The 27,847-nt window shown below is 41.4% G+C and overlaps 1 protein-coding gene and 2 long non-coding RNA genes across 6 annotated transcripts; 1 reads left to right on the top strand and 2 right to left on the bottom strand.

Moving 5' to 3' along the window:
- Positions 1–37: 37 nt before the first annotated feature.
- Positions 38–23,981, top strand: EIF4A1 (eukaryotic translation initiation factor 4A1). Of its 2 annotated transcripts, XM_085045200.1 has the most exons (12): positions 38–143; positions 774–822; positions 2,732–2,864; positions 4,674–4,706; positions 5,213–5,355; positions 9,090–9,258; positions 11,886–11,995; positions 13,995–14,138; positions 18,566–18,703; positions 19,951–20,040; positions 21,753–21,832; positions 23,808–23,981. In XM_085045200.1, exons 1-12 carry the CDS (start codon positions 121–123, stop codon positions 23,950–23,952), a joined length of 1,257 nt encoding a protein of 418 aa, XP_084901326.1. In that variant the 5' UTR covers positions 38–120; the 3' UTR covers positions 23,953–23,981. The 2 variants fall into 2 exon arrangements, with proteins under 2 accessions (XP_084901326.1, XP_084901325.1); XM_085045199.1 differs by lacking the exon at positions 4,674–4,706 and having other exon boundaries at positions 5,216–5,355.
- On the bottom strand, positions 4,663–5,179 carry LOC146423167 (uncharacterized). 3 transcript variants are annotated; one of them, XR_014847719.1, is made up of 4 exons: positions 5,092–5,179; positions 4,959–5,020; positions 4,794–4,916; positions 4,663–4,740 (listed from the first exon to the last, which is right to left on the bottom strand). It is a non-coding gene; the product is annotated as an uncharacterized LOC146423167 (long non-coding RNA). The 3 variants fall into 3 exon arrangements; XR_014847718.1 differs by having other exon boundaries at positions 4,705–4,746; positions 4,790–4,916; XR_014847720.1 differs by lacking the exon at positions 5,092–5,179 and having other exon boundaries at positions 4,705–4,746; positions 4,790–4,875; positions 4,907–4,971.
- Positions 23,982–25,571: 1,590 nt separating the features above from the next.
- On the bottom strand, positions 25,572–26,771 carry LOC146423165 (uncharacterized). Its single transcript, XR_014847703.1, has 3 exons — positions 26,637–26,771; positions 26,327–26,437; positions 25,572–26,035 (listed from the first exon to the last, which is right to left on the bottom strand). It is a non-coding gene; the product is annotated as an uncharacterized LOC146423165 (long non-coding RNA).
- Positions 26,772–27,847: the final 1,076 nt, after the last annotated feature.

Genomic DNA, 27,847 nt, shown 5'->3' with positions numbered 1-27,847 from the left:
AATCAGCGCGCGGCGTGGGCGTGGTTTACCCGCCCGGCCAATCAGCGGCGCGGTGGGCGTGGCCCCCCGGCGGTACTTAAGGCGGCGGCGGGCGCGGCGAGGCCTCAGAGCGGCGAGGAGATGTCGGCGAGTCACGAGAGCCGGTGCGGCGGCGAGCGCGATATATCGCGATAGAAACGGGGAGGGGAGGCCCTGGGGGGGCTGGGGGGGGAGGGGAAGCGTGGGAAAAGCGGGGAGGGGGGAGGGAAAAGGAGGGGGGAGGGGAATTTCCCCTCAGCGCTTCCCGCGCTTTCCTCTCTCCCCTCACGGTTCGCGCCGCGCTTCCCCCTCACGCTTTTTTCCCTTAAATTCCACCATTTTCCTTCTTTTTTCCCCCATTTTCCGCCTCCCCGCCTCTCTCCCGCTCCCCCCCGCAGCTCTCCAGCCGCTTTTTTCCGGTTTTTTCGGCGATTTTTATGGTTTTTTTCCGGTTTTTTTGGGTTTTTTTCCGCTTTGGTTTCTCCCCCCCCCCCCCTCCCCCCCCGCCCCACGTGGTCTGCGCCGCGCGCGCCTCCATTGTCCCCCCGGGCGCCGTGACGTCACGCGAAGCGCGGCCGCCCATTGGTCGGCTGGTCCAACCGGAAGTGGGCGGGGCTACCCCGTGAGGGAACTTCCGGCGGCGCCGCGTGGTCGGAGGGGGGCGGGGAATGTCCACTTCCGGTCACTCCGGGGGGGAATGTCGCGATATGACGTCACGAGGTGACGTCACGGTGTCGTCCCATCGTTCCCGGCAGATCCCGCGAGAGCGGCCCGGAGGGGATGGAGCCGGATGGAGTCATCGAGGTGAGACTGGGAGGGAACTGGGGCCTAACTGGGATATACTGGGAGGGACTGGGAGGGACTGGGAAGAGTTTAACTTACACTGGGAGCGACTGGGGCCTAACTGGGATGAACTGGGATGGACTGGGAATGGACTGGAGTGAACTGGGAGAGACTGGGAGAGGTTTGGGGCCTAACTGGGATATACTGGGAGCGACTGGGAGGGAACTGGGGCTTAACTGGGATGGACTGGGAGGCACTGGGAGGAGTTTAACTTACACTGGGAGGGACTGGGAGGGAACTGGAGTGAACTGGGATGGACTGGGAAGGGATTGGAGTGAACTGGGAGAGACTGGGAAGGGAATGGGGCCTAATGGGATATACTGGGAGAGACTGGGAGCGACTGGGAGGAGTTTAATCCATACTGGGAGAGACTGGGAAGGGTTTGGAGAGACTGGGAGGCACTGGGAGGAGTTTAACCTATACTGGGATGGACTGGGAGGGGTTTGGGGCCTAACTGGGATGGACTGGGAAGGGATTGGAGTGAACTGGGAGGAGTTCGGGGCCTAACTGGGATAAACTGGGATTGACTGGAAGAGACTGGGATGAACTGGGAGCAGTTTAGTCCATACTGGGAGGGTCTGGGAGAGGCTTGGGGCTGAACTGGGATGGACTGGGAAAGACTGGGAGGGACTGGGGCCTAACTGGGATATACTGGGAAGGGATTGGAGTGAACTGGGAGGGACTGGGAGGAGTTTGGGGCCGAACTGGGATATACTGGGAGGGACTGGGAGGGGATTAATCCATACTGGGAGAGGCTTGGGGCCTAATTGGGATGGACTGGGAGCGACTGGGAGGAGTTTAATTTGTACTGGGATGGACTGGGAATGGATTGGAGTGAACTGGGAGCGACTGGGAGGAGTTTGGGGCTGAACTGGGATGGACTGGGAGTGACTGGGAGGAGTTTAGGGGATACTGGGATGAGTTTAATCCATACTGGGAGAGACTGGGATGGACTGGGAAGGGTTTGGAGTTAACTGGGAGGCACTGGGAGGAGTTTAGATTATACTGGGATGGACTGGGAGAGGTTTGGGGCCTAACTGGGATAAACTGGGAGGGACTGGGAGGAGTTTAGGGGATACTGGGAGAAACTGGGAGGGACTGGGAGGGACTGGGAAGGGTTTGGAGTGGACTGGGAATGACTGGGAGGCACTGGGAGGAGTTTAACGTATACTGGGATGGACTGGGAGGGGTTTGGGGCTGAACTGGGATGAACTGGGAGTGGTTTAAATCATACTGGGAGGAACTGGAATGAGTCAGAACCATACTGGGAGGAGTTTGGGCCTTACTGGGATGAACTGGGAGTGATCTAAATCATACTGGGATGAACTGGGAGTGATTTAATCCATACTGGGAGGGACTGGAGTCATACTGGGGATGAACTGGGAGGAGTTTAATCCATACTGGGATGAACTGGGAGTGATTTAATCCATACTGGGAGGGACTGGAAAGAGTCAGAATCATACTGGGAGGGGTTTGGACTTTACTGGGATGAACTGGGAGGAGTTTAATCTGTACTGGGAGGGACTGGAGACTAACTGGGATGAACTGGGAGGAGCTTGGGCCATACTGGGATGAACTGGGAGTGATTTAAATCATACTGGGAGGGACTGGAGTCATACTGGGGATGAACTGGGAGGAGTTTAATCCATACTGGGAGGGACTGGGAGTGATCTAAACCTCACTGGTTCTAACTGGTTTGCACTGGTTTGTACTGGTCTGTATCAGTCCATACCAATTCTAACTGGTCTGTACTGGTTTGTACTGGTCTGTACTGGTCCATACCGGTCCTAACTGGGTTGTACTGGTCTGTACTGGTGTGTATCAGTCCATACCAGTTCTAACTGGTCCATACTGGTCTGTACTGGTGCAGAGCAACTGGCACGAGGTGGTGGACAGCTTCGACGAGATGAACCTGTCGGAGGCTCTGCTGAGAGGAATTTATGCTTACGGCTTTGAGAAACCTTCGGCCATCCAGCAGAGAGCGATCCTGCCTTGTATCAAAGGTAAGAACTCACCTGGATTTACCTGGACAGGTGATCCCAGTATAACCCAGTATAGCCCAGAATAACACAGAGCCATCCCAGTGCTCCCAGTATAGCTTACGGCTTTGAGAAACCTTCGGCCATACAGCAGAGAGCGATCCTGCCTTGTATCAAAGGTGAGAGTTACCTGGACAGGTGAGCTCAGGTGATCCCAGTATAACCCAGTATAGCCTAGTATGGGTTAGAGTTACTGATATAGCTTATGGGTTTGAGAAACCTTCGGCCATACAGCAGAGAGCGATCCTGCCGTGTATCAAAGGTGAGAATTTACCTGGAGTTACCTGTACAGGTGACCCCAGTATAGACCAGTATGGCCCAGTATGGGTTAGAGTTACTGATATAGCTTATGGGTTTGAGAAACCTTCAGCCATCCAGCAGAGAGCGATCCTGCCGTGTATTAAAGGTGAGATTTACCTGGACAGGTGAGCTCAGGTGAGCTCAGGTGTGCTCAGGTGATCCCAGTATAGCACAGAGCCTTCCCAGTGCTCCCAGTATAACTTATGGGTTTGAGAAACCTTCAGCGATACAGCAGAGAGCCATTTTACCTTGTATCAAAGGTAAGAATTACTTGGAGTTACCTGTACAGGTAATCCCAGTATAACCCAGTATAGCCCAGTATGGGTTAGAGTTACTGATATAACTTATGGGTTTGAGAAACCTTCGGCCATCCAGCAGAGAGCCATTTTACCTTGCATTAAAGGTGAGAATTTACCTGGACTTACCTGGATTTACCTGGACAGGTAATCCCAGTATAGACCAGTATGGCCCAGTATGGCCCAGAGCCATCCCAGTGCTCCCAGTATAGCTTATGGGTTTGAGAAACCTTCAGCCATCCAGCAGAGAGCGATCCTGCCCTGCATCAAAGGTGAGAGTTACCTGGACAGGTGTGCTCAGGTGTGACCAGTATAGACCAGTATGGCCCAGTACGGCACAGAGCCATCCCAGTGCTCCCAGTATAGCTTACGGGTTTGAGAAACCTTCGGCCATCCAGCAGAGAGCGATCCTGCCCTGTATTAAAGGTGAGAGTTACCTGGACAGGTGTGCTCAGGTGTGACCAGTATAGACCAGTATGGGTTAGACTTACTGATGTAACTTACGGCTTTGAGAAACCTTCGGCCATCCAGCAGAGAGCGATCCTGCCTTGTATTAAAGGTGAGAATTTACCTGGACAGGTGAGCTCAGGTGAGCTCAGGTGTGCTCAGGTGATCCCAGTATAGCACAGAGCCTTCCCAGTGCTCCCAGTATAACTTATGGGTTTGAGAAACCTTCAGCGATACAGCAGAGAGCCATTTTACCTTGTATCAAAGGTAAGAATTACTTGGAGTTACCTGTACAGGTAATCCCAGTATAACCCAGTATAGCCCAGTATGGGTTAGAGTTACTGATATAACTTATGGGTTTGAGAAACCTTCGGCCATCCAGCAGAGAGCCATTTTACCTTGCATTAAAGGTGAGAATTTACCTGGACTTACCTGGATTTACCTGGACAGGTAATCCCAGTATAGACCAGTATGGCCCAGTATGGCCCAGAGCCATCCCAGTGCTCCCAGTATAGCTTATGGGTTTGAGAAACCTTCAGCCATCCAGCAGAGAGCGATCCTGCCCTGTATCAAAGGTGAGATTTACCTGAATTTACCTGCACAGGTGTACTCAGGTGAGCTCAGGTGATCCCAGTATAGACCAGTATAGCTTGTGGCTGGCAGGACAATCCCAGTTCAGCCCAGTGCTCACCTGGCAGTGACTCACCTGGCCTTACCTGTTCTGTTCCAGGCTATGACGTCATTGCTCGGGCACAGTCCAGCACACCTGTAACTCACATTTACACACCTGTACACACCTGTAACTCCACATTTGCACACCTGTAACTCACATTCACACACCTTTACACACCTGTACACACCTGTAACTCACATTTACACACCTGTACTCACCTGTGCACACCTGTAACTCACATTTACACACCTGTACACACCTGTGCACGCCTGTACACACCTGTAACTCACCTGTACACACCTGTAACTCACATTTACACACTTTTACACACATGTAACACACCTGTGCACACCTGTAACTCACCTGTACATACCTGTAACTCACATTTACACACCTGTACACACCTGTCAGTGACTCACCTGTCGTTTACCTGTTCCAGGCTGTGACGTCATCCCTCAGGCGGAGTCTGGCACACCTTTACACACCTGTAACTCACATTTACACACCTGTGCACACCTGTAACTCACATTTACACACCTGTAACTCACCTGTACACACCTGTAACTCACCTGTACTCACCTGTCCTTTACTTGTTCCAGGCTATGACGTCATCGCGCAGGCGCAGTCCGGCACAGGTAAAACCGCCACCTTCGCCATCTCCATCCTGCAGCAGGTGGAGTTGGAGCTCAAAGCCACTCAGGCCCTGGTGTTGGCGCCGACCCGCGAGCTCGCCCAGCAGGTACCAGTACAAACCAGTATAAACCAGTTCAGACCGGTTTGGGGTGGGAAAAACCAGTAAAAACTAGTAAAAATTGGTTAAAATTGGTTAAAATTAGTAAAACACATTTTTATTGCACCACCTGGTGGTTAAAGTTGGTATTGCAGCTTTGCAATACAAACCAGTTTGGACCAGTACAGACCAGTATAGACCAGTAAGGACCGGTTTAGACCAGTATGGACTGGTTTGATGAGGTTTGGAGTGGGAAAAACCAGTTAAAACCAGTAAAAAACTGTTAAAATTGGTTAAAACCAGTAAAACCCATTTTTATTGCGCCACCTGGTGGTTAAAGTTTGCATTGCAGCTTTGCAATACCAACCAGCTCGGACCAGTTTAAACCAGTATGGACCGGTACAGAGCGGTATGGACTGGTTTGGGGCAATTTGGGGATGGACAAACCAGTTAAAACCAGTAAAAACCAGTAAAAAATAGTGAAAATTGATTAAAACCAGTAAAATTTATTTTTATTGCGCCACCTGGTGGTTAAAGTTTACATTGCAGCTTTGCATGGATGAATACAAACCAGTAAGGACCACAAAAAACCAGTTTAAACCAGTTTGAACCAGTAAAAATCATATCTGCAGTGGTCTCAGGTGGCTCAGGTCTGCGTTGGACCAGTACAAAACCAGTATGGACCAGTTTGGATTGTGACAAACCAGTTAAAACCAGTTTAAACCAGTAAAATCTATTTTTATTGTGCCATCTGGTGGTTAGAGTTTGTATTGCAGCTTTGCACGCACCAGTATAAACCAGTATAATTCACTCCAAACCAGTATAAACCAGTATAATTCACTCCAAACCAGTATAAACCAGTATAATTTGTTCTAAATAATTCCAAACCAATATAAATTAATGGTTATAAATTAAATTAAACCAAATTAATCTAAAGCAGTATAAACCAGTATAACTCATTCCAAACCAGTATAATTAAACCCAAACCAGTATAAACCAGTATAAATTAATGGTTGTAAATTAAATTAAATCAGATTAATCCAAACCAGTATAAACCAGTATAATTCACTCCAAAGCAGCCCAAACCAGTATAACTCACTCCAAACCAGTATAAACCAGTGTAATTCACTCCAAACCAGTATAATTCACTCCAAACCAGTATAAACCAGTGTAATTCACTCCAAACCAGTATAAATTAATGGTTATAAATTAAAATAAACTAAATTACTTGAAACCAGTCCAAACCAGTATAAACCAGTCTAGTAATTCACTCCAAACCAGTTTAACTCACTCCAAACCAGTCTAAACCAGTATAAACCAATATAAATTACTGGTTATGTATTTAATTAAATTAAATAAATCCAAACCAGTATAAACCAGTATAATTCATTCCAAACCAGTATAAACCAGTCTAAACCAGTATAAATCAATGGTTATAAATTAAATTAAACCAAACCAGTCCAAACCAGTATAAACCACTCCAAACCAGTCCAAACCAGTGTAACTCACTCCAAACCAATCCAAACCAGTCCAAACCAGTATAAACCAGTATAAACCAGTATAAACCAGTCCAAACCAGTCTCCCCCAGCCGCCTGGGCAGGGTGAGTCCTTCAGGCCTCAATCCCAAATCCGGTGGGGGAAAAGCAAAAATTCCCAGTTCATCCCAGTTTGGACCAGTGGCCAAACTGGTTCATGCTTGGGAGACAAACCTGAGAGATTTTGGGGAAATTTGGGAAAATTTGGGGTAAATTTGGGGTAAATTTTGGGTAAATTTTGGGTAAATTTTGGGTTTTGGGAATAATTTGGGGATTTTTTGGGGTTTTTTTTTATGGGAAATTGGATTTTTTAGAGGAAATTTAAAGATTTTGGGGGAAATTTGGGGGAATTTGGGGTAAATTTTGGGTGTTGGGAATAATTTGGGGATTTTTTTTGGGTTATTTTAGGAGAAATTGTGGATTTTTTTAGGGGAAATTTCAGGATTTTGGGGGAAGTTTGGGGGAATTTGGGGTTTTGGGAATGATTTGGGAACACGTTTTTGGGGTTTTATGTTGGAAATTGTGGATTTTTAAGGGAATTTGAGGATTTTAGGGGAACCTTTGGGAATTTTATGGGAAATTTTGGGGTTTTTGAGGAAAATTTTGGGGTTTAAAGGGGAAATTTTTGGGTTCCTTTTTGCCAATTACGTCATCAATGACGTCACCAATGACGTCACAAATCCACAAAGTTCTCCTGAGTCCAAAGGCTAAAATTTGGGACTTTAAAAAATCCTGTTTTTAATGAAATTTTCACATTTTTAATGGAATTTTTAGTGGTTTTACTGGGATTTTCGTGGGAATTTCGGGTTTTTTTTGATTGCTGACGTCACTGATGACGTCATCGATGACGTAATTTATGACGTCACAGATCCACAAGGTGGTGATGGCCCTGGGGGACTCCATGGGTGTTTTATAAATAGGATTTTTAATGGGATTTTTTTAGGATTTTCCCATTTTTAATGGGATTTCCGTCGGAATTTCGGGGTTTTTTGGTATGATGACGTCACTGATGACGTAATCGATGACGTCACAGATCCAGAAGGTGTTGATGCCCTGGGGGACTCCATGGGATACTCAAAAATGGGAATTTTGGGGAAATTTTTTGGTTTTTAGTGGGATTTTCATGGGAATTTTGGGGGTTTTTTGCTTGCTGACGTCACTAATGACGTCACTGATGACGTAATCAATGACGTCACAGATCCAGAAGGTGGTGATGGCCCTGGGGGGCTACACGGGCACCTCGGAAATGGGATTTTATTGGGATTTTTGGTGGTTTTAGTGGGATTTTCATGGGAATTTCACATTTTTCATGGTATTTCAATGGGGATTTTTTCCCTGATGACATCACCGATGACGTCACAGATCCAGAAGGTGGTGAAGCCCTGGGGGACTACATGGGATCTTTAGAAATGGGATTTTTAATGGGATTTTACCATTTTTTATGTGATTTTTGTGGGAATTTCGGGGTTTTTCGGTATGGTGATGTCACTGATGACATCACTGATGACGTCACAGATCCAGAAGGTGGTGATGGCCCTCGGTGACTACATGGGATACTCAAAAATGGGATTTTTGGGGAAATTTTTTGGTTTTTAGTGGGATTTTATGGGAATTTTGGGGTTTTTTTGGGGTTTTTTTGGGTTTTTTGGTATGCTGACGTGACTAATGACGTCACTGATGATGTCACCGATGACGTCACAGATCCAGAAGGTGGTGATGGCCCTGGGGGACTACATGGGATCCTGGGAAATGGGATTTTTAATGGGATTTTACCATTTTTAATGGGATTTTCGTGGGAATTTCATGGGAATTTTGTGTTTTTTGGTATGATGACGTCACTAATGACATCACTAATGATGTCACTGATGACGTCACAGATCCAGAAGGTGGTGATGGCCCTCGGGGACTACATGGGCATTTTATAAATGGGATTTTACCATTTTTAATGTGATTTTTGTGGGAATTTCGGGGGTTTTTGGTATGATGACGTCACTGATGACATCACTGATAACATCACTGATGACGTCACAGATCCAGAAGGTGGTGATGGCCCTCGGTGACTACATGGGCGCCTCAGAAATGGGATTTTATTGGGATTTTTGGTGGTTTTAGTGGGATTTTCGTGGGAATTTCACATTTTTCATGGGATTTCAATGGGGATTTTTTCACTGATGACATCACTGATGACATCACTGATGACATCACAGATCCAGAAGGTGGTGATGGCCCTGGGGGACTACATGGGCGCCTCGTGCCACGCCTGCATCGGCGGCACCAACGTCAGGGCAGAAGTGCAGAAACTGCAGCTGGAAGCTCCGCATGTGGTGGTGGGAACGCCGGGGAGAGTCTTCGACATGCTCAACAGGAGATATCTCTGTGAGTGAGACCAGAAATCCCAAAATTCACCCCAAAAATGGATTCAGGGACCCCGAAAACCCCGAAAAGAAAAAAAAAATGGGGAAAATCGGTGAAAAAATGGGGAAAAAGTGAGAAAAAATGGAAATAAATTTAAATGATTTAAAATGGTGTTCGAGATGCTCAATAGGAGATATCTCTGTGAGTGAGACCAGAAATCCCAAAATTCACCCCAAAAATGGATTCAGGGACCCTGAAAACCCCGAAAAGAAAAAAAAATTAGGAAAATCCATCAAAAAATGGGGAAAATATGAGTGAAAATGAGGAAAATCCAACATAAAATGTAATTAAAATGGGGAGTCTTTGACATGCTCAACAGGAGATATCTCTGTGAGTGAGACCAGAAATCCCAAAATTCACCCCGAAAATGGACTCAGGGACCCCAAAAACCCCGAAAAGAAAAAAAAAATGGGGAAAATCGGTGAAAAAATGAAGAAAATGTGATAAAAAATGGGGAAAAAATGAGAAAAAATAGATTTAAATTGTAAATAAAATAATGTTTGAAATTTTCAATAGGAAATATCTCTGTGGATTTTTCCCATTTTTTCGATGGTTTTGGGATCTGAAATTTTGGGAATTTTGGGAATTTTTGGGAATTTTAGTAATTTTTAGGGTTTTTTCCCCTGAAATATTACTAAAAATCCCTAATTTTACTCCAAAAATCCCATTTTTTTGGTGGATTTTTCCCATTTTTACGACTTTTTTGGTGTCTGGAATTTTGGGAATTTTGGGACTTTTTGGGAATTTTGGAGATTTGGGAATTTTGGGGGTTTTTTCCCCAGAAAATTAATAAAAAATCCCAATTTTCACTCGAAAAATCCAATTTTTTTGTGGATTTTTCCCATTTTTTCGACATTTTTGGGTTTAAAATTTTGGGAAATTTTAGGAATTTTGGGAATTTTGGGTTTTTTTTGGGTGTTTTTCACTTTAAAAAATCCATTTTTTGGTGAATTTTTCCCATTTTTTGGTGGATTTTTCCCATTTTTTGGACATTTTTGGGTTTAAAATTTTGGGAATTTTTAGGAAATTTGGGAATTTTGGGGAATTTTGGGATTTTCCCCCGAGGATGAGCTGCGTGTCACCTGACCCCGGGGGGGGAGGGGCAGAAACTCCACGTTCTGTGAGATTTTCACCCAAAAATCCTCTCTGGGGATGATCATGGCAACGACTGAGGGGGAACCGAAAATCCCAAAATTTAACCCAAAATTCACCCAAAAATCCAGAAATTTATCCCAAAATTTATCCCAAAATTCACGAAAAATCCCAAAATTTAGGCAAAAAATCCCAAAATTTAACCCAAAACTGCCAAGATTTAGCAAAAAATCCCAAAATTTATCACAAAATTCACCGAAAATCCCAAAATTTAACCCAAAATTCACCTAAAAATCCCAAAATGTAGCCAAAAAATCCCAAAATTTAACCCAAAATTCACCTAAAAATCCCAAAATGTAGCCAAAAAATCCCAAAATTTATCCCAAAATTTAACCGAAAATCCCAAAATTTATCCCAAAATTTACCCAAAAATGCCAAAATTCAGGCAAAAATCCCAAAATTTAACCCAAAAATCCCAAAATTTAACCAAAAAATGAACTCAAAATCCCAAAATTTATCCAAAAATTTATCCCAAAAATCCCAAAATGTAGCCAAAAAAATCCCCAAAATCCCAAAATTCACCCCAAAAATCCCAAAATTTATCCCAAAATTCACCCAAAAATCCCAAAATTTACCCAAAAATTCACCAAAAAATCCCAAAATTTAGCCAAAAAATCCCAAAATTTAACCCAAAAATGCCAAAATTTATTCCAAAAATCCCAAAATTTAACCCAAAAATGCCAAAATTTATCCCAAAAATCCCAAAATTTAACCCATAAATCCCAAAATGTAGCCAAAAAAATCTCCAAAATCCCCAAAATTCACCCAAAAAACCCCAAAAAATCCCAAAATTTAACCTAAAAATCCCAAAATGTAGCCAAAAAATCCCAAAATTTAGTCAGGAAATCCCTATATTTAACCCAAAAATCCCAAAATTTAACCAAAAAATGAACTCAAAATCCCAAAAATTAACCCAAAAATCCTAAAATTTAGCACAAAATTCACCCCAAAAAAAATCCCAAAATTCACCTGCAAAATCCCAAAATTCAGCTGAAAACCCCAAAATTACACAAAAACCCCCAAAATCTCCCAAAAAAATCCCAAATCCTTCCCAAGTTCCATCCCAAATCCCCAAAATTCCCCAAAAATCCCCCAAATGCCCTAAATTTCCCCTAAAATCCCCAAAATCCCCCCAAATTCCCCTAAAAATCCCAAAATTTCCCTTAAAAATCCCCAATTTCCTTCAAAATTCTCCAAATTCCCCCAAAATACCCAAAATTTCCCTAAAAATCCCCAAATTTTCTCTCAAAAATCCCAAAAAATCCCGAAAAAACCCCCAATTCCCCAAAATTCCCCTAGAAGTCCCCCAAAATCCCCCAAAATCATCAAATTTCTCCCAAAATCCCCCAAATCTCCCCAAAAATCCCCAAATTTCCCCCCAAACTCCCCCCAGACACCCCAAATTTCCCGAATTTTCCCGAATTTGCCGTTTTCAGCCCCGAAGTTCATCAAGATGTTCGTGTTGGACGAAGCCGACGAGATGCTCAGCAGAGGATTCAAAGATCAAATCTACGACATTTTCCAGAAGCTGAGCGGAAACACGCAGGTGGGGAAACCCCAAATCGGCCCCAATTCCCCCAAAAAAACCCCAAATTCGGGAAAATCCCGAAAATCCCGAAAAAAAAAGGCGAAAAAATGACCCAAAAATGAGGTTTTTTTGTATAGGGAAATCCCATAGCGCGCAGCGCCCCCTGGCGGCCGCGGTGGTAAGGGGGATTTTGGGGAATTTTGGGGGAATTTTGGGATTTTTGGGGGAAATTTGGAGATTTTTAGGGGAAATTTGGGGATTTTTGGAGGAAATTTGGGAAAAATTTGGGGGTTTTTGGGAAAATATGGGGATTCTGGGGAGAAATTTGGGGATTTTGGGAGAAATTTTTAGGAAAATTTGGAGAAATTGGAGAAATTTTTGGGAATTTTTGGGGAAATTTGGGGATTATATGGAGAATTTTGGGGGAAGTTTTGGGGATTTTGAAGATTTTAGTGAAATTTTGGGGAAATTTGGGGATTTTTGGGGTAATTTTAGGAAATTTGGGGGAAATTTTGGTGTTTTTCATGGAAAATTTGGGGGATTTTTGGGGGAAATTTGGAGATTTTGGGGGAAATTTGGGGATTTTTGAGATAAATTTGGGGATTTTTGGGGAAATTCGGAGACTTGGGGAGAAATTAGGGGATTTTTAAAAGAAATTCGGGAATTTTTAGGAGAAATTAGGGGATTTTTGAGGAAATTTGGAGATTTTTTTGGGAATTTTTGGGGGAAATTTGGAGATTTTTGGGGAAATTTTGGGATTTTGGGAGAAAATTTGGGGACATTTGGGGGAAATTTTGGGGATTTTTGGGGGAAATTTGGGAATTTTGGGAGAAATTTTCCTGTGATATTTAGAGTAAATTTGGGTGGAAAAATTGGAATTTTGGAAGTTTTTTGGGGTGGTTTTTGGGGTGCTGATCCCAAATTTTTGGGTTTTCTCCCCATTTTTTGGGGTCCTGACCCCGAATTTTGGGATTTTTCGAATTCCCAGGTGAATTTTTTTAAGGTGTTTTGGTGGTTTTTGTGGGTTTTTTTAGGGCTTTTTTATGTTTTCTGGGTGATTTTTAGGGTTTATTGGGGTCCTAAACCCAAATTTTTGGTTTTTCTCCCCATTTTTTGGGGTCTTGACTCCAAATTTTGGGATTTTTCCCCCCCAGGTGGATCTGGAATCAATTTTAGGGGTTCCCAGATTGATTTTTTTTTTGTATATTTGGGACTTTTTTTGGGTTTTTTTTAGATTTTCTGGGTGGTTTTTAGGGTTTTTTGGGGTCCTGACCCCAAATTTTTGGGTTTTCTCCCCATTTTCTGGGGTCCTGACCCCGAATTTTGGGATTTTTTCCCCCCCAGGTGGATCAGGAATCAATTATTGGAATTCCCAGGTGGATTTTTGGGGGGTTTTTTTGTGTTTTTTGGAGTTTTTTTTAGGTTTTTTGGGTGGTTTTTAGGGTTTTTTGGGGTCCTGATCCCATTTTTGGGGTTTTTCTCCCCATTTTTTGGGGTCCTGACCCCGAATTTCGGGATTTTTCCCCCCCAGGTGGTTCTCCTCTCGGCCACCTGAGATTTTAGGAATTCCCAGGTTGATATTTTCGTGTTTTAAATGTGTTTTTTGGGGTTTTTTTGTTTGTTTTTTTAGATTTTTTGGGGTTTTTACCCCATTTTTTGGGGTCCTGATCCCAAATTTTTGGGTTTTCTCCCCATTTTTTGGGGTCCTGATCCCATTTTTGGGGTTTTTCTCCCCATTTTTTGGGGTCCTGACCCCGAATTTCGGGATTTTTCCCCCCAGGTGGTTCTGGGATCAATTTTTTGAATTCCCAGGTGGATTTTTGGGGGGTTTTTTTGTGTTTTTGGAGGTTTTTTTAGGTTTTTTGGGTGATTTTTAGGGTTTTTTAGTGTTTTTTGTGGGTTTTTGGTGTTTTTGGGGTGTTTTTTAAGGTTTTTTGGGCTCCTGACCCCAAATTTTTGGGTTTTCTCCCCATTTTTTGGGGTCCTGACCCCGAATTTTGGGATTTCTCCCCCCCAGGTGGTTCTCCTCTCGGCCACCATGCCCCTGGATGTCCTGGAGGTCACCAAGAAGTTCATGAGAGATCCAATCAGGATTTTGGTGAAAAAAGAGGAATTGACTCTGGAGGGAATTCGGCAATTCTACATCAACGTGGAGAGGGAGGTGAGTTTGGGGGAAATTCCCGGGATTTTGGGAAAATTTGGGGATTTTAGGAGGATTTTTAGGGATTTTATTGAGATTTTTTTAGGGATTTTATTGAGAATTTTGGGGATTTTATTGAGATTTTTTTTGTTTATTTTATTGAGAATTTTGGTGAAAAAAGAGGAATTGACTTTGGAGGGAATCAGGAAATTATGTATTCAGGTAAAATTTGGGGGAAATTTTGGGGATTTTGGGAAAATTTGGGAAATTTAGGAAGATTTTTGGGGATTTTATGGAGAATTTTTTTTTTTTTAATGGAGAATTTTGGGGATTTTGTGGAAAATTTGGTGAAAAAAGAAGAATTAATTCTGGAGGGAATCAGACAATTCTATATTAAGGTGAAATCTGGGGGAAATTTTGGGGATTTTGGGCAATTTTGGGTAATTTTAAGTCGATTTTGGGTCAATTTCAGGTTGTTTTAGGTCCATTTTGGGTCATTTTATCTCAATTTTGGGTTTTAGGTCCACTTTGTGTCACTTTGGGTCACTCAGGGTCACTCTGGGGTCACTTTGGGTCACTTTGGGGTCACTTTGGGGTCACTCAGGGTCACTAGGGTTACTTTGGGGTCACTCTGGAGTCACTTTGGGATCATTTAGTGTCACTTTAGGGTCACTTTGGGTCATTTCAGATCAATTTAGGGTAATTTTGAGTGAATTTGGGGTCACTTAGTGTCACTTAGTTTCACTTTGGGGTCACTTTAGGGTCACTTCGGGTCATTTTGTGTCACTTTGGGGTCACTTTAGGGTCACTCTGGAGTCACTTTGGGTCACTTTATGGTCACTTCATGTCACTTTGGGTCTCTTTTGGGTCACTATGGTCACTTTCGAGTCACTTTATGGTCACTATGGAGTCACTTTGTGTCACTTCAGGGTCACTTTAGGTCACTTTGGGTCACTTTAGGGTCACTTTGGGGTCATTTAAGGTCATTTTGGGTGAATTTAAGGTCAATTTTGGGTAACTTTTGGGTCACTTTATAGTTACTTTGGGTCACTTTGTGTCACTTTAGGGTAACTTTGTCACTTTGTGTCACCTTATGTCACTTTGGGTCACTTTAGGGTCACTTTGTCATCACTTTGTGTCATTTTATGTCACTTTGGGTCACTTTCGGGTTACTTTAGGGTCACTTTGGGCCATTTCAGGTCACTTTAGTGTCACTTTGGGGTCACTTTGGGTCAATTATGTCATTTTGGGTGAATTTAAGGTCAATTTTGGGTCACTTTGGGGTCGCTTTATGTCACTTTGGGGTCACTGTAGTGTAACTTTGGGTCACTTTGGGGTCAATTTTATGTCACTCTGGGTCATTTAGGGTCACTTTGTGTCACTTTAGGGTCAATTTGGGGTCAATTTTGGGTCATTTTATGCCAATTTCGTGTCACTTTGTGTCACTTTAGGGTCAATTTTGGGTCACTTTAGGGTCACTTTGGGGTCACTTTGGGGTCACTGGGTCATTTAATGTCACTTTGTGTCACTTTCGGGTAACTTTAGGGTCACTTTGGGCCATTTCAGGTCACTTTATGGTCACTTTGGGGTCACTTTGGGTCATTTTGGGTCAATTTAGGTCATTTTGGGTGAATTTAAGGTCAATTTCGGGTCACTTTATGTCACTTTACGGTCACTTTGGGGTCACTTTGGGTCATTTAATTTCACTTAGTGTCACTTTATGTCACTTTAGGGTCTCTTTGGGGTCCTTTCAGGTCACTTTGGGTCATTTTGGGTAAATTTAAGGTCAATTTTGGGTCACTTTATGTCACTCTGAGGTCACTCTGGGGTCCCTTTGGGGTCACTCTGGTGTCCCCTGGTGTCCCCTGGTGTCCCCTGGTGTCCCCTCCCCGCATGGCCGCAGGATTGGCGGTTGTCCTGCCGTGGTCACCCGCAGTGTCACCATGCCACAGTGATCACGTGACCCCCCTGGACCATGGGCTGCCCCTCCCCCTCCGTGGGGACAGCCCCTGAGCGGGGGGGACAGCGACAGTCTGGGGACATTTGGGTCATTTGGGGACAGTTTGGGGTCATTTGGGGACAATTTAGGGTCAGTTTGGGGTCAGTTTGGGGAACAGCCCCTGAGCGAGGGTGACAGAGAGACAGTTTGGGGACATTTGGGGTCATTTGGGGACATTTGGGGTCATTTGGGGTCAGTTTGGGGACATTTGGGGACAATTTAGGGTCAGTTTGAGTCATTTAGAGTCAGTTTGGGGACAATTTCGGGTCATTTGGGGTCAGTTTGGGGTCACTTTAGGGTCAATTGGGGTCATTTGGGGACAATTTGGGGTCACTTTTCGGTCACTTAGGGGTTATTTGGGGTCATTTGGGGACAATTTAGGGGACAGCCCCTGAGCGGGGGGGACAGGGGGACAGTTTGGGGACAATTTAAGGGTTTTGGGGTCATTTGGGGACAATTTGGGGTCATTTGGGGACAATTTAGGGACAATTTAGGGAATGGCCCCTGAGCGGGGGGGACAGAGGGACAGTCTGGGGACAATTTGGGGACATTTGGGGTCAATTTAAGGACAATTTAGGGGTTTTGGGGACAATTTGGAGGTTTTGGGGTCAATTTGGAGTTATTTGGGGTCAGTTTGGGGTCAGTTTTAGTCATTTGGGGACAATTTAGGGTCAGTTTGGGTCATTTGGGATCAGTTTGGGTCATTTGGGGACAATTTAGGGGACAGCCCCTGAGCGGGGGGGACAGAGTGACACTTTAGGGGCAGTTTGGGGTCAATTTGGGGGTTTTGGGTCAGTCTGGGGACGTTTGGGGACAATTTGGGGGTTTTTAGGGTTATTTGGGGTCAGTTTGGGGACATTTGGGGTCAATTTGGGGTCATTTGGGGACAGTTTGGGGAACGGCCCCTGAGCGGGGGGGACAGGGGGACAGTTTGGGGACATTTGGGGACAATTTGAGGTTTTTAGGGTTATTTGGGGACATTTGGGGGAAGTTTGGGTCACTTTGGTGTTATTTGGGGTTTTTTGGGGTAATTTGAGGTCACTTTAGGGTCACTTTATGGTCACTTCTGGACATTTTACAGTCAGTTCTGTTTTTGCTCCCAAGTCACTCAGTATTGATCAATAATCTGAGTTATTGATCACTGTGGATCAGTTATTGATCAGTTATCAATGATTGATCAGTTATCGATTATTGGTTATTGATTATCAGGAGTGGAAGCTGGACACGCTGTGTGACCTGTACGAGACACTGACCATCACCCAGGCCGTTTATAGCTCAGTTATCAATCGTTATTGATCAATTATCGATTATTGATTATTGATCAATTATCGATTATTGATCAGTTATTGGTTATCAATCAATCAGGAATGGAAGCTGGACACTCTGTGTGACCTGTACGAGACGCTGACCATCACCTAGGCTGTTTATTGATCTGTTATCGATCGTTATTGATCTGTTATCAATTATTGATCGATTATTGGTTATTGATTATTGATCGATTATTGGTTATTGATTATCAGGAGTGGAAGCTGGACACGCTAGGTGACCTGTACGAGACACTGACCATCACCCAGGCCGTTTATAGCTCAGTTATCGATCACTATCGATCATTTATCAGTTATCGATTATCGATCAGTTATCAGTTATTGATTATTATTGATCAGAAATGGAAGCTGGACACGCTGTGTGACCTGTACGAGACACTGACCATCACCCAGGCTGTTTATAGCTCAGTTATTGATCACTATTGATCATTTATCAGTTATTGATCGGTTATTGATTATCGATCAATTATTGATTATCGATTATTGATTATTGATAAGGAGTGGAAGCTGGACACGCTGTGTGACCTGTACGAGACGCTGACCATCACCCAGGCCGTTTATAGCTCAGTTATCGATCACCGTTGGTCGATTATTGATGAATTATTGATTATCAATTATTGATCGATTATCGATTATTGATTATTGATCGGTTATCGATCAGGAATGGAAGCTGGACACTCTGTGTGACCTGTACGAGACACTGACCATCACCCAGGCTGTTTATAGCTCAGTTATCGATCGTTATTGATCAATTATCAATTATTGATCAGTTATTGATTATTGACTATTGATCGATTATTGGTTATCGATCAGGAGTGGAAGCTGGACACGCTGTGTGACCTGTACGAGACGCTGACCATCACCCAGGCTGTTTATAGCTCAGTTATCGATCACTATCGATACATTATTGATCAATTATTGATTATCGATTATTGATCGGTTATTGATTATCGATTATCAATCAATCAGGAGTAGAAGCTGGACACGCTGTGTGACCTGTACGAGACACTGACCATCACCCAGGCTGTTTATCGCTCAGTTATCGATCGTTATTGATCAGTTATCGATTATTGATTGATTATTGGTTATTGATTATTGATCGATTATCGATTATTGATGATCAGGAGTGGAAGCTGGACACGCTGTGTGACCTGTACGAGACGCTGACCATCACCCAGGCCGTGATCTTCATCAACACTCGCCGCAAGGTGGATTGGCTAACGGAGAAGATGCACGCCAGAGACTTCACCGTGTCCGCCATGGTAGGGGCGGGGCTGGGAAAGGGGCGGGGCTAAGGGAAGGGGAGGGGCTAAGGAAAGGGGAGGGGCTAAGGAAAGGGGAGGGGCTAAGGGAGGGGGAGGGGCTTAAAGGGGAGGGGCTGCTGCCCAAATTTGGGGAGTTTGGGGTTTTTGGTTTGGGAGTTATTGGGGAAAATTGGGAATTTTGGCGGAAAAAATGGGAATTTTGGGATGAAAAAATGGGAATTTTGGGGAAAAAAATGGGAATTTGGGAGTTATGGGAAAAAATGGGAATTTCGAGGGGAAAAAATGGGAATTTTGGGAGAAAAAAATGGGAATTTTGGGATAAAAAAATGAGAATTGTGGGAGAAAAATGGGAATTTTTGGGGAAAAAAAAGCAATTTTAGGGATGAAAAGGGGTTAAGGGGTTAAGGGGTGGGGCTAAGGGAGGGGGAGGGGCTTAAAGGGGAGGGGCTGCTGCCCAAATTTGGGGAGTTTGGGGTTTTTGGTTTGGGAGTTATTGGGAAAAAAATAGAAATTTTGGGGGAAAAAATAGAAATTTTGGGAAAAAAATGGGAATTTTGGGGAAAAAAATGGGAACTTGGGAGAAAAATGGGAATTTGGAAGTTATGGGAAAAAATGGGAATTTCTAGGGAAAAAAATGGGAATTTTGGGATTAAAAAATGGGAATTTTGGGATAAAAAATGGGAATTTTGGGAGAAAAATGGGAATTTTTGGGGAAAAAAAAGCAATTTCAGGGATGAAAAGGGGTTATGGGGTTAAGGGAGGGGGAGGGGCTGCTGCCCAAATTTGGGGAGTTTGGGGGTTTTTGGTTTGGGAATTTTGGGGAAAATAATAAAAATTTGAAGGAAAAAATGGGAATTTTGGGGAAAAAAATGGGAATTTGGGAGTTATGGGGAAAAAATGGGTTTTAAAAAAAAAAGAAATTTGAGGCATTTTTGGGTCGAAAAATGCAAAAAAATTGGGGAAAAATGAGAAATGTGGAAAGAGGGAGGAGCTTGGGCGGTGGGCGTGGCTTAAACCGAGTGGGCGTGGCCTGAGTTTAATGTGGGCGTGGCTTCCACCGGGTGGGCGTGGCCTGAATTTAATGTGGGCGAGGTTTACACTGGGTGGGCGTGGCCTGGGCTGGATGTGGGCGTGGTCTGTGCTCGATGTGGGCGTGGCTTGGACCGGGTGGGCGTGGCCTGTGCTGGGGTGGGCGTGGCTTAGACCGGGTGGGCGTGGCCTGCTGTGACCCCGCCCCCTGGCAGCACGGCGACATGGACCAGAAGGAGCGTGACGTCATCATGAGGGAGTTCCGGTCAGGATCCAGCCGAGTGCTCATCACCACCGACCTGCTGGTCAGTCTGGGGGAAAATGGGATTTTGGGGAAAAAACAGAGATTTTGGGGAAAAAAAGAAATTTTGAGGGAAAAAATCTTAAAAATTTGGGGGAAAAACAGAAATTTTGGGAAAAAAAAGAAATTCTGAGGGAAAAATCTCAAAAATTTGGGGGAAAATCCCAAAAATTTGGGGGAAAATACAGAAATTTTGGGATTAAATGAAATGTTGGGGGGGAAAAATCCCAAAAAATTGGGGAAAAACCAGAAATTTTGGGGAAAAATGAAATTTTGGGGGAAAAATCTCAAAAATTTGGGGAAAAAACAGAAATTTTGGGGAAAAATGAAATGTTGGGGGAAAAAATCCCAAAAATTTGGGGGAAAACCAGAAATTTTGGGGAAAAATGAAATGTTGGGGGGGAAGATCCCAAAAATTTGGGGGAAAAACCACAAAATTTTGGGGAAAAAACCCAGATTTTGGGGAAAAAATTAAATTCTGGGGGAAAAACTCAAAATTTTAGGGGAAAAACCCAAAAATCTGGGGGAAAAAACCAAAAATTTGGGGAAAAAACCTCATTATTTTGGGGGAAAAAAATCAAAAAATTTGGGGGAAAAACCCCAAAAATTTGGGAGAAAAATCCCAATATCTGGGGGGAAAAAATAAAATTTTGGGGGAAAAACTTGAAATTTTATGAGAAAAAAAGGAAATTTGGGGGAAAGAAATCCCAAAAATTTGGGGGAAAAACTCGAAATTTTGGGGAAAAAACTTGAAATTTTAAAGGGAAAACTCAAAATTTAAACTCAAAATTTGAGGAAAAAATAAATTTTGGGGGGAAAACCCAGAAATTTTGGGGAAAAAATGAAATATTGGGGGGAAAACTCAAATTTTTGGGGGAAAAATCCCAAAAATTTGGGGAAAACCAGAAATTATGGGGGAAAAAACTCTAAATTTCAGGGAAAAACTCAATATTTTAAGGAAAAAACCAAAATTTTAAGGAAAAAACTCAACATTTTGGGAAGAAACCCTAAAATTTTCTGGGAAAAGTCTGAAAATTTGAGGGAAAAATTCAAAATTAAGAGGGAAAAACGTGAAATTTTGGGGAAAAAATTCCCTAAAAAATAAAAAAAAATCCCAAAAGATTCCCCAAAAATCCCTAAAAAATTCCCTCAAAAATCCCAGAAATTCCCTAAAAAATACAATAAAATTCCCCAAAACAATTCCCAAGAAATGCCAAAAAAATTGCAAAAATTCCCCAAAAATCCCTAAAAAATCCCCAAAAATTCCCAAAAAAATCCCTTAAAAATACAAAAAAAACCTCAAAAATTTCCTAAAAAAATCACTAAAAATTCCCCAAAAAATCCTCAAAAAATCCCTAAAAATTTCCCCAAAAAATTGCAAAAAAATCTTTAAAAAATCCAAAACAATTCGGAAAAAATCCCCAAAAAATCCCTTAAAATTCCTCCCAAAATCCCCTAAAAATCCAAAAAATAATTCCTAAAAATTCCTTAAAAATCCCCAAAAAACAAAAAAAAATTCCCCAAAAATTAAAAAAAAATTCCAAAAAAAATCCCTAAAAAATCCCCAAAAATCAAATAAAATCCCAAAAAATCCCCCAAAAATTCCCAAAAAAATCCCCCAAAAAATCAAAAAAAATTCCCAAAAAATCCCCAAAAATCCCAAATCCCAAAATTTCCCAAAAAACACAAAAATAAATGAATTTTTTCTCTCCCCAGGCTCGAGGCATCGACGTTCAGCAAGTCTCTCTGGTGATCAATTACGATTTGCCAACCAACCGAGAGAATTACATTCACCGGTGAGGAAAAAATATGAAAAAATCACAAATTTGGGGAATTTTGGGGAGAAAAACATCAAATTTCATGGCTGGGAGGGAAAAAAATCCGAATTATGGTGAATTTTAGGGAGAAAATGGGATTTAAAGGGTGAGGGAGAAGAAAAAAAATGAATTTTTTAGGAGTTTTTGGGGAGGAAATGGGATTTTAAAGAGTTGGGGAATTTTCCCTGAAAAATTCCTAATTTTTCCATTAAAAAAAAACCTGATTTTCCGTAAAAAAACTCCAATTTATCCATAAAAAATCAAGTTTTTACCCCATAGAAACCCCAATTTTTCCACTACAAAAAACCCAATTTTTCCTAAGTAAAACTCCCAATTTCTTTCCTATAAAATCCCAATTTTTCCCTATAAAAAGCACTTTTTTGGTCTATAAAAACTTGAATTTCGCCCTACTAAAAACCTTAATTTCTCCCCTATAAAATCTCAATTTTTTCCCTAATAAAAATCACATTTTTCTGTATTAAAAATCCAATTTTGCCTTAATAAAAACCTCAATTTCCCCTAATAAAAACCTCATTTTTCCTATTAAAAAACCCCAATTTTTTTCCCTATAAAATCCAATTTTTGCCTTATAAAAACCACATTTTTCCCTATTAAAAAACCCAATTTTTTATCTTTTTCTCCCTATTTTCTACTGAAATCTCCCAGAATATTCCAGAACATTCCAGAACTTTCCAGCATTGGCCGCGGAGGTTTTGTAGGAAAACCCAATTTTCCCCTTTAACATCCCAATTTTTTCCCTCTAAAAACCCCAATTTTTCCCAATAAAATCCCCAATTTTCCCTCAACAAAATCCCAATTTTTCCCATGTAAAAACCCCAATTTTTCCCCTATAAAAATCCTCCATTTTTCTCTTTTTTCTCCCCATTTTCTCCCGGAATTCCTTGGAATCTTCCGGAATCTCCCGGAACCTTCCGGAATGTTCCAGCATCAGCCGCAGCAGGCGCTTAGGAAAACCCAAATTCTCCTTTATAAAAACTTCAGTTCTTCCTAATAAAATCCCATTTTTCTGTACTAAAAACCCCATTTTTCCTTATTAAAGAAATAGGGAAAAAATTGATTTATTTAAAATATTTATTTAAATATTTATTTATTAAAATATTTATTTATTAAACTATTTAAAATATTTATTTATTTATTAAAATATTTATTTAAAATATAAAAAATTTATTTATTAAAAATCTCATTTTTTTCCCCATTTTCTCTTGGAACATTCCAGAACATTCTGGAACATTCCAGCATCAGCTTCGGCGGTCGCTTAACCCCATTTTCCCTTACAAAAACCAAATTTTCCCTTATAAAAACCCAATTTTTCCCTTATAAAAACCCTAATTTTTCTCCTCAATCCCCTAATTTTTTTCTCTTTTTCTCCCTGTTTTCTCCCGGAATTCTCTGGAATGTTCCGGAACCTTCCGGAACCTTCCAGCATCAGCCGCGGGGGTCAATTAGGAAATTTCCCCTATAAAAACCTCATTTTTTTCTCTACAAAAACCCAAATTTTCTCTATTAAAAATCACTTTTTTTTTCTCTTTTTCTCTCCCCATTTTCTCCCGGAATTTTCTGGAATTCTCCGGAATTCTCCGGAACCTTCTGGAACCTTCTGGAATGTTCCAGCATCAGCTGCGTTGGTCAATTAGGAAATTTCCCCCATAAAAACTCAATTTTCCCTATTAAAAATCACATTTTTTCTCTTTTTTTCTCCCCATTTTCTCCCGGAATTCCCTGGAATCTCCGGAATCCCCCGGAACATTCCAGAACGTTCCAACATTGGACACAGCAGTCAATTAGGAAAACCCAATTATTTTCCCTTATAAAAACCTCATTTCTTCCCTATAAAATCCCAATTTTTTCTCTTTTTCTCCCTGTTTTCTCCCGGAATTTTCTGGAATTCTCCGGAATTCTCTGGAATTCTCTGGAACCTTCCGGAACGTTCCAGCATCGGCCGCGGGGGTCGCTTCGGCCGCAAAGGCGTCGCCATCAACATGGTGACCGAGGAGGACAAGAGAACCCTGAGGGACATCGAGACTTTCTACAACACGGCCATCGAGGAGATGCCGCTCAACGTGGCTGATCTGATCTGAAAAACCCGAAAATCAACCCAAAAATCACCCAAAAATCAACACAAAAATCAACACAAAACTCGCTCCCTCCATCCCCCACTTTTCCTGATTTTTTCCCATTTTTTCCGATTTTTTTCCGATTTTTTTTGTAATTTTTTCCCATTTTTTTGGTAATTTTTTTCTGATTTTTTGCATTTTTTTTCGATTTTTTTTCGATTTTTTTCTGATTTTTTTGCTTTTTTTCTGATTTTTTTTTGCTTTTTATTCAGATTTTTTTTGCATCTTTTTCAGATTTTTTTTTGCAATTTTTCCTCTTTTTTGCTTTTTTTCCCCCAATTTTTTTGCGTTTTTCCTGATTTTTCCAGATTCTTTTTGTCTACTTTTCTGGAATTTTTCAGGTTTTTTTTTGCTTTTTTTCTGATATTTTTCTTTGCATTTTTCCTGGAATTTTTTCTGATTTTTCCTGATTTTTTTGTATTTTTTAAAAATATCTTTCTATTTATTTTTTGCATTTTTTTTCTAATTTTTTCAAATTTTTTTTTCCTGAATTTTACTTTTCCTATTTTTTCCAGTTTCTTCTGATTTTTTCCATTTTTTTCAGATTTTTAAAAGTTTTTCTATTTTTTTCCTCTTCTTTTCCCATTTTTTTCTCAATTTTCCTTTTTTTTTTTTTTCCAATTTTTTCCTGTTTTTTCCCGAATTTTATTCCAATTTAAAACAGGAATTTTATTTTTAATTTTTTTAACTTTTTTAAAATATTTTATTCCGTTTTTTAATTCCAATTCTTTTCCGTTATTTTGTTTCCATTTCTCCCAATTTTTTTCTCAAATCTTTTCCTATTTTTTCTGATTTTTTTTTTCCTATTTTCCCCAATTTCTTCCTAAATTAATTTTCTATTTTTTCCCATTAATTCCAATTTATTCCAATTCTGTTTTTCTTTCATTTTCCATTTTCTCTGATTTCTTCTTTTGTTTTTCACATTTTTCCCTTTTTTTTCCGTTTTTTTCCCATTTTTTTTCCATATTTTTCCATTTCCCCAATTTTTTCCTGTTTTCCCAACTTTTCCCCAATTTCCTCACTTTTTAAAAATCTCATTTTTGGGACTTTTTAACCAATTTTCAAGGTGCTCTCCCCTCCCCCACCCTTTTTTTCCCAAAATTTCCCCAAAATTTCCCAAATTTTCAACTTTTTAAGGTCATTTTTACCAATTTTTGGGGCAATTTCAGCCTCAATCCCTTTCTATTCCCATTTTTCCTCATTTTTTTGGGATAAAAGTCACTTTTTCCCTATTTTTTTTCCGTTTATTTCCGTTTTTTAAAGGTCAATTTTTAGGGAATTTATTATTTTTTGGGAATTTTGATTTTTTTTTATGAAAAGTCACTTTTTTTCCGTTTTTTTTTCCTATTTTTCCTTTTTTTAAAGGTCATTTTTGAAATTTTTATTTTTAGGGCAATTTTTTTTTAATTTTTAAATTTTTATTATTTTTAGAATTTTTCTTATTTTTGGATTGTTTTTTGTGGGAAATTTTTACTTTTTTTTTGGGATAAAAGTCACTTTTTGGGGTTTTTTCCTCCCTCTCCTCCCTTCCTCCCCTTTTTGTAACTTTTATTTATTGGAATAAAAGCGATTTTGGGACAAAATTTGCAAAAATTGTATTTATTGCTGGGAAAGGTGGGAAGAAAGACAAAATTTTGGGTTCATTTTCCCCAATTTTGGGATTTTTTCAATCCCTTTTGACACCAAAATATTAAAATTTAAATCCAAACTCCCAAAAAGCTCCAAAAAATCCCCAAAATTTGGGTTTTAAATATCCCTGGAAGCTCCAAAATTACCTCCTGGATCTCCCAAATTTGGCTTTTGGACCCAAAAATTCTCCAAATTTGGGTTTTTGACCCTAAAATTCCCCAAATTTCTTTCCTAGACACCAAAAATCTCCAAAATTTTGCTCCTGGACTCCCAAAATCACCCAAAATTCAGATTTATAGACCCAAAATCCCCCAAATTTCACTTCTAGACCCCTAAAATTTGTTCCTAGACCCCCAAAATCCCCCAAATTTAACTCCTAAACCTCTAAATTTCGCTCCTAGAGACCCAAAATTTGCTCCTAGCAACCCAAAATCCCCCAAATTTTGCTCCTAGACACCAAATTTTCACACCTGGAGACCCAAAATCATCCAAATTTTGTATCTAGAGATCATTAACATTCCGAATTTGGCTCCTAGACATCCAAATTTCGTCCCTAGAGACCAAAATTTCACTCCTTGACACCCAAAATCACCCAATTTTAGTTCCTAGACACCCAAATTTCACACCTGGAGACCCAAAATCCTCCAAATTTCATATCTAGAGACAAATAATCCTCCAAATTTCGCTCCCAGACACCCAAAATTCACACCTGGAGCCCCAAATTTTGTTCCTAGACACCCAAAATCCCCCAAATTTCACTCCTAGACTCCTAAAATCCTCCAAGTTTCATACCTAGAGACCCAAAATCCTCCAAATTTCACTCCTAGAGCCCCAAAATTTCACCTCTAGCCACCCAAAATCCCCCAAAGTTCCTATCGAGAGACGAAGAGTGTTCCAAATTTCATTCTTAGACACCCAAATTCGCCCAGATTTCAATCTTACAGTTCCAAATTTTTCTCCTAGACACCCGAATTTCACACCTGGAGACCCAAATTCCCCCAAATTTCCCCAATTTTAACTCTTAAGCCTCCAAATTTCGCTCCCAGACACCCAAATTTCATACCTGGAGACCCAAAAAACCCCAAATTTCACTCCTAGACACCCAAAATCCTCCAAATTTTGCTCCTAAACCTCCAAATTTCATTCCAATACACCCCAAAAACTCCCAGACACCCAAAATCCTCTAAATTTCATTCCTAAAGCCCCCAAAATTCGCTCCTAGCAACCCAAAATCGCCCGAATTTAACTCCTAAACCTCCAAAATTCACTCCTAGAGACCCAAAATCCCCCAAATTTCACACCTGCAGACCCAAATTTCATCCCTAGACACCCAAAATCCCCCAATTTTAGTTCCTTGCCACCCAAAATTTTATATGTAGAGACCAATAATCCTCAAAATTTTGCTCCTTGACACCCAAAATCATCCAAATTTCCTATCTAGAGACAAATCAGCTTCCAAATTTTGTTTCCAGACCCCAAAATTTGGGATTTTTTGGGGTTTTTTCACCTCTCCAGCGCCGCAGCCACTGCTGCCCTCAGCAGCCTTCCCTCGGCTGTGTCACCTGCCAGATCCCCGATGGGATTTGGGGGAAAATTTGGGGAATTTCGGTAAGAATTGGGGGAATTTGGGTGAGAATTGAGGTAATTTGGATCAGGATTTGGGGAATTTGGGTTGGAATTTTGGGAACTGGGGTTGGAATTTGGGGAATTTGGGTAAGAATTGAAGGGATTTGGGTCAGAATTTTGGGGATTTGGGTCAGAATTTGGAGAATTTGGGGATTTGGGGTCAGAATTTTGGGACTCTGTGTCAGAACATTGGGAATTTGGGGAATTGGGTGATTTTGGGTCAGAATTGGGTGATTTTGGGTCAGAATTTCGGGATTTTGGGTCAGAATTTTCAGAATCAATGTCAGAATTTCGGGATTTTGGGTCAGAATTTCGGGATTTTGGGGACAGTGGCTCTCCCTGCCTCTGGCAGAGGTTGTGCAGCAGCACAGTGTCAGATTTGGGTGATTTTGGGTCAGAATTTCGGGATTTTGGGTCAGAATTTTCAGAATCAGTGTCAGAATTTTGGGATTTTGGGTCAGATTTAGGCGGCAGTGGCTCTCCTTGCTGCTGGCACAGGTTGTGCAGCAGCACAGTGTCAGATTTGGGTGATTTTGGGTCAGAATTTGGGTCAGAATTTCGGGATTTTGGGTCAGAATTCTCAGAATCAATGTCAGAATTTTGG

Source organism: Lichenostomus cassidix, unplaced genomic scaffold, assembly GCF_008360975.1.
Source record: "Lichenostomus cassidix isolate B80296 unplaced genomic scaffold, HeHo_3.0 HiC_scaffold_34, whole genome shotgun sequence".
Lineage (NCBI taxonomy): Eukaryota > Metazoa > Chordata > Aves > Passeriformes > Meliphagidae > Lichenostomus > Lichenostomus cassidix.
This window is presented reverse-complemented; position numbering and strand designations above follow the sequence as displayed.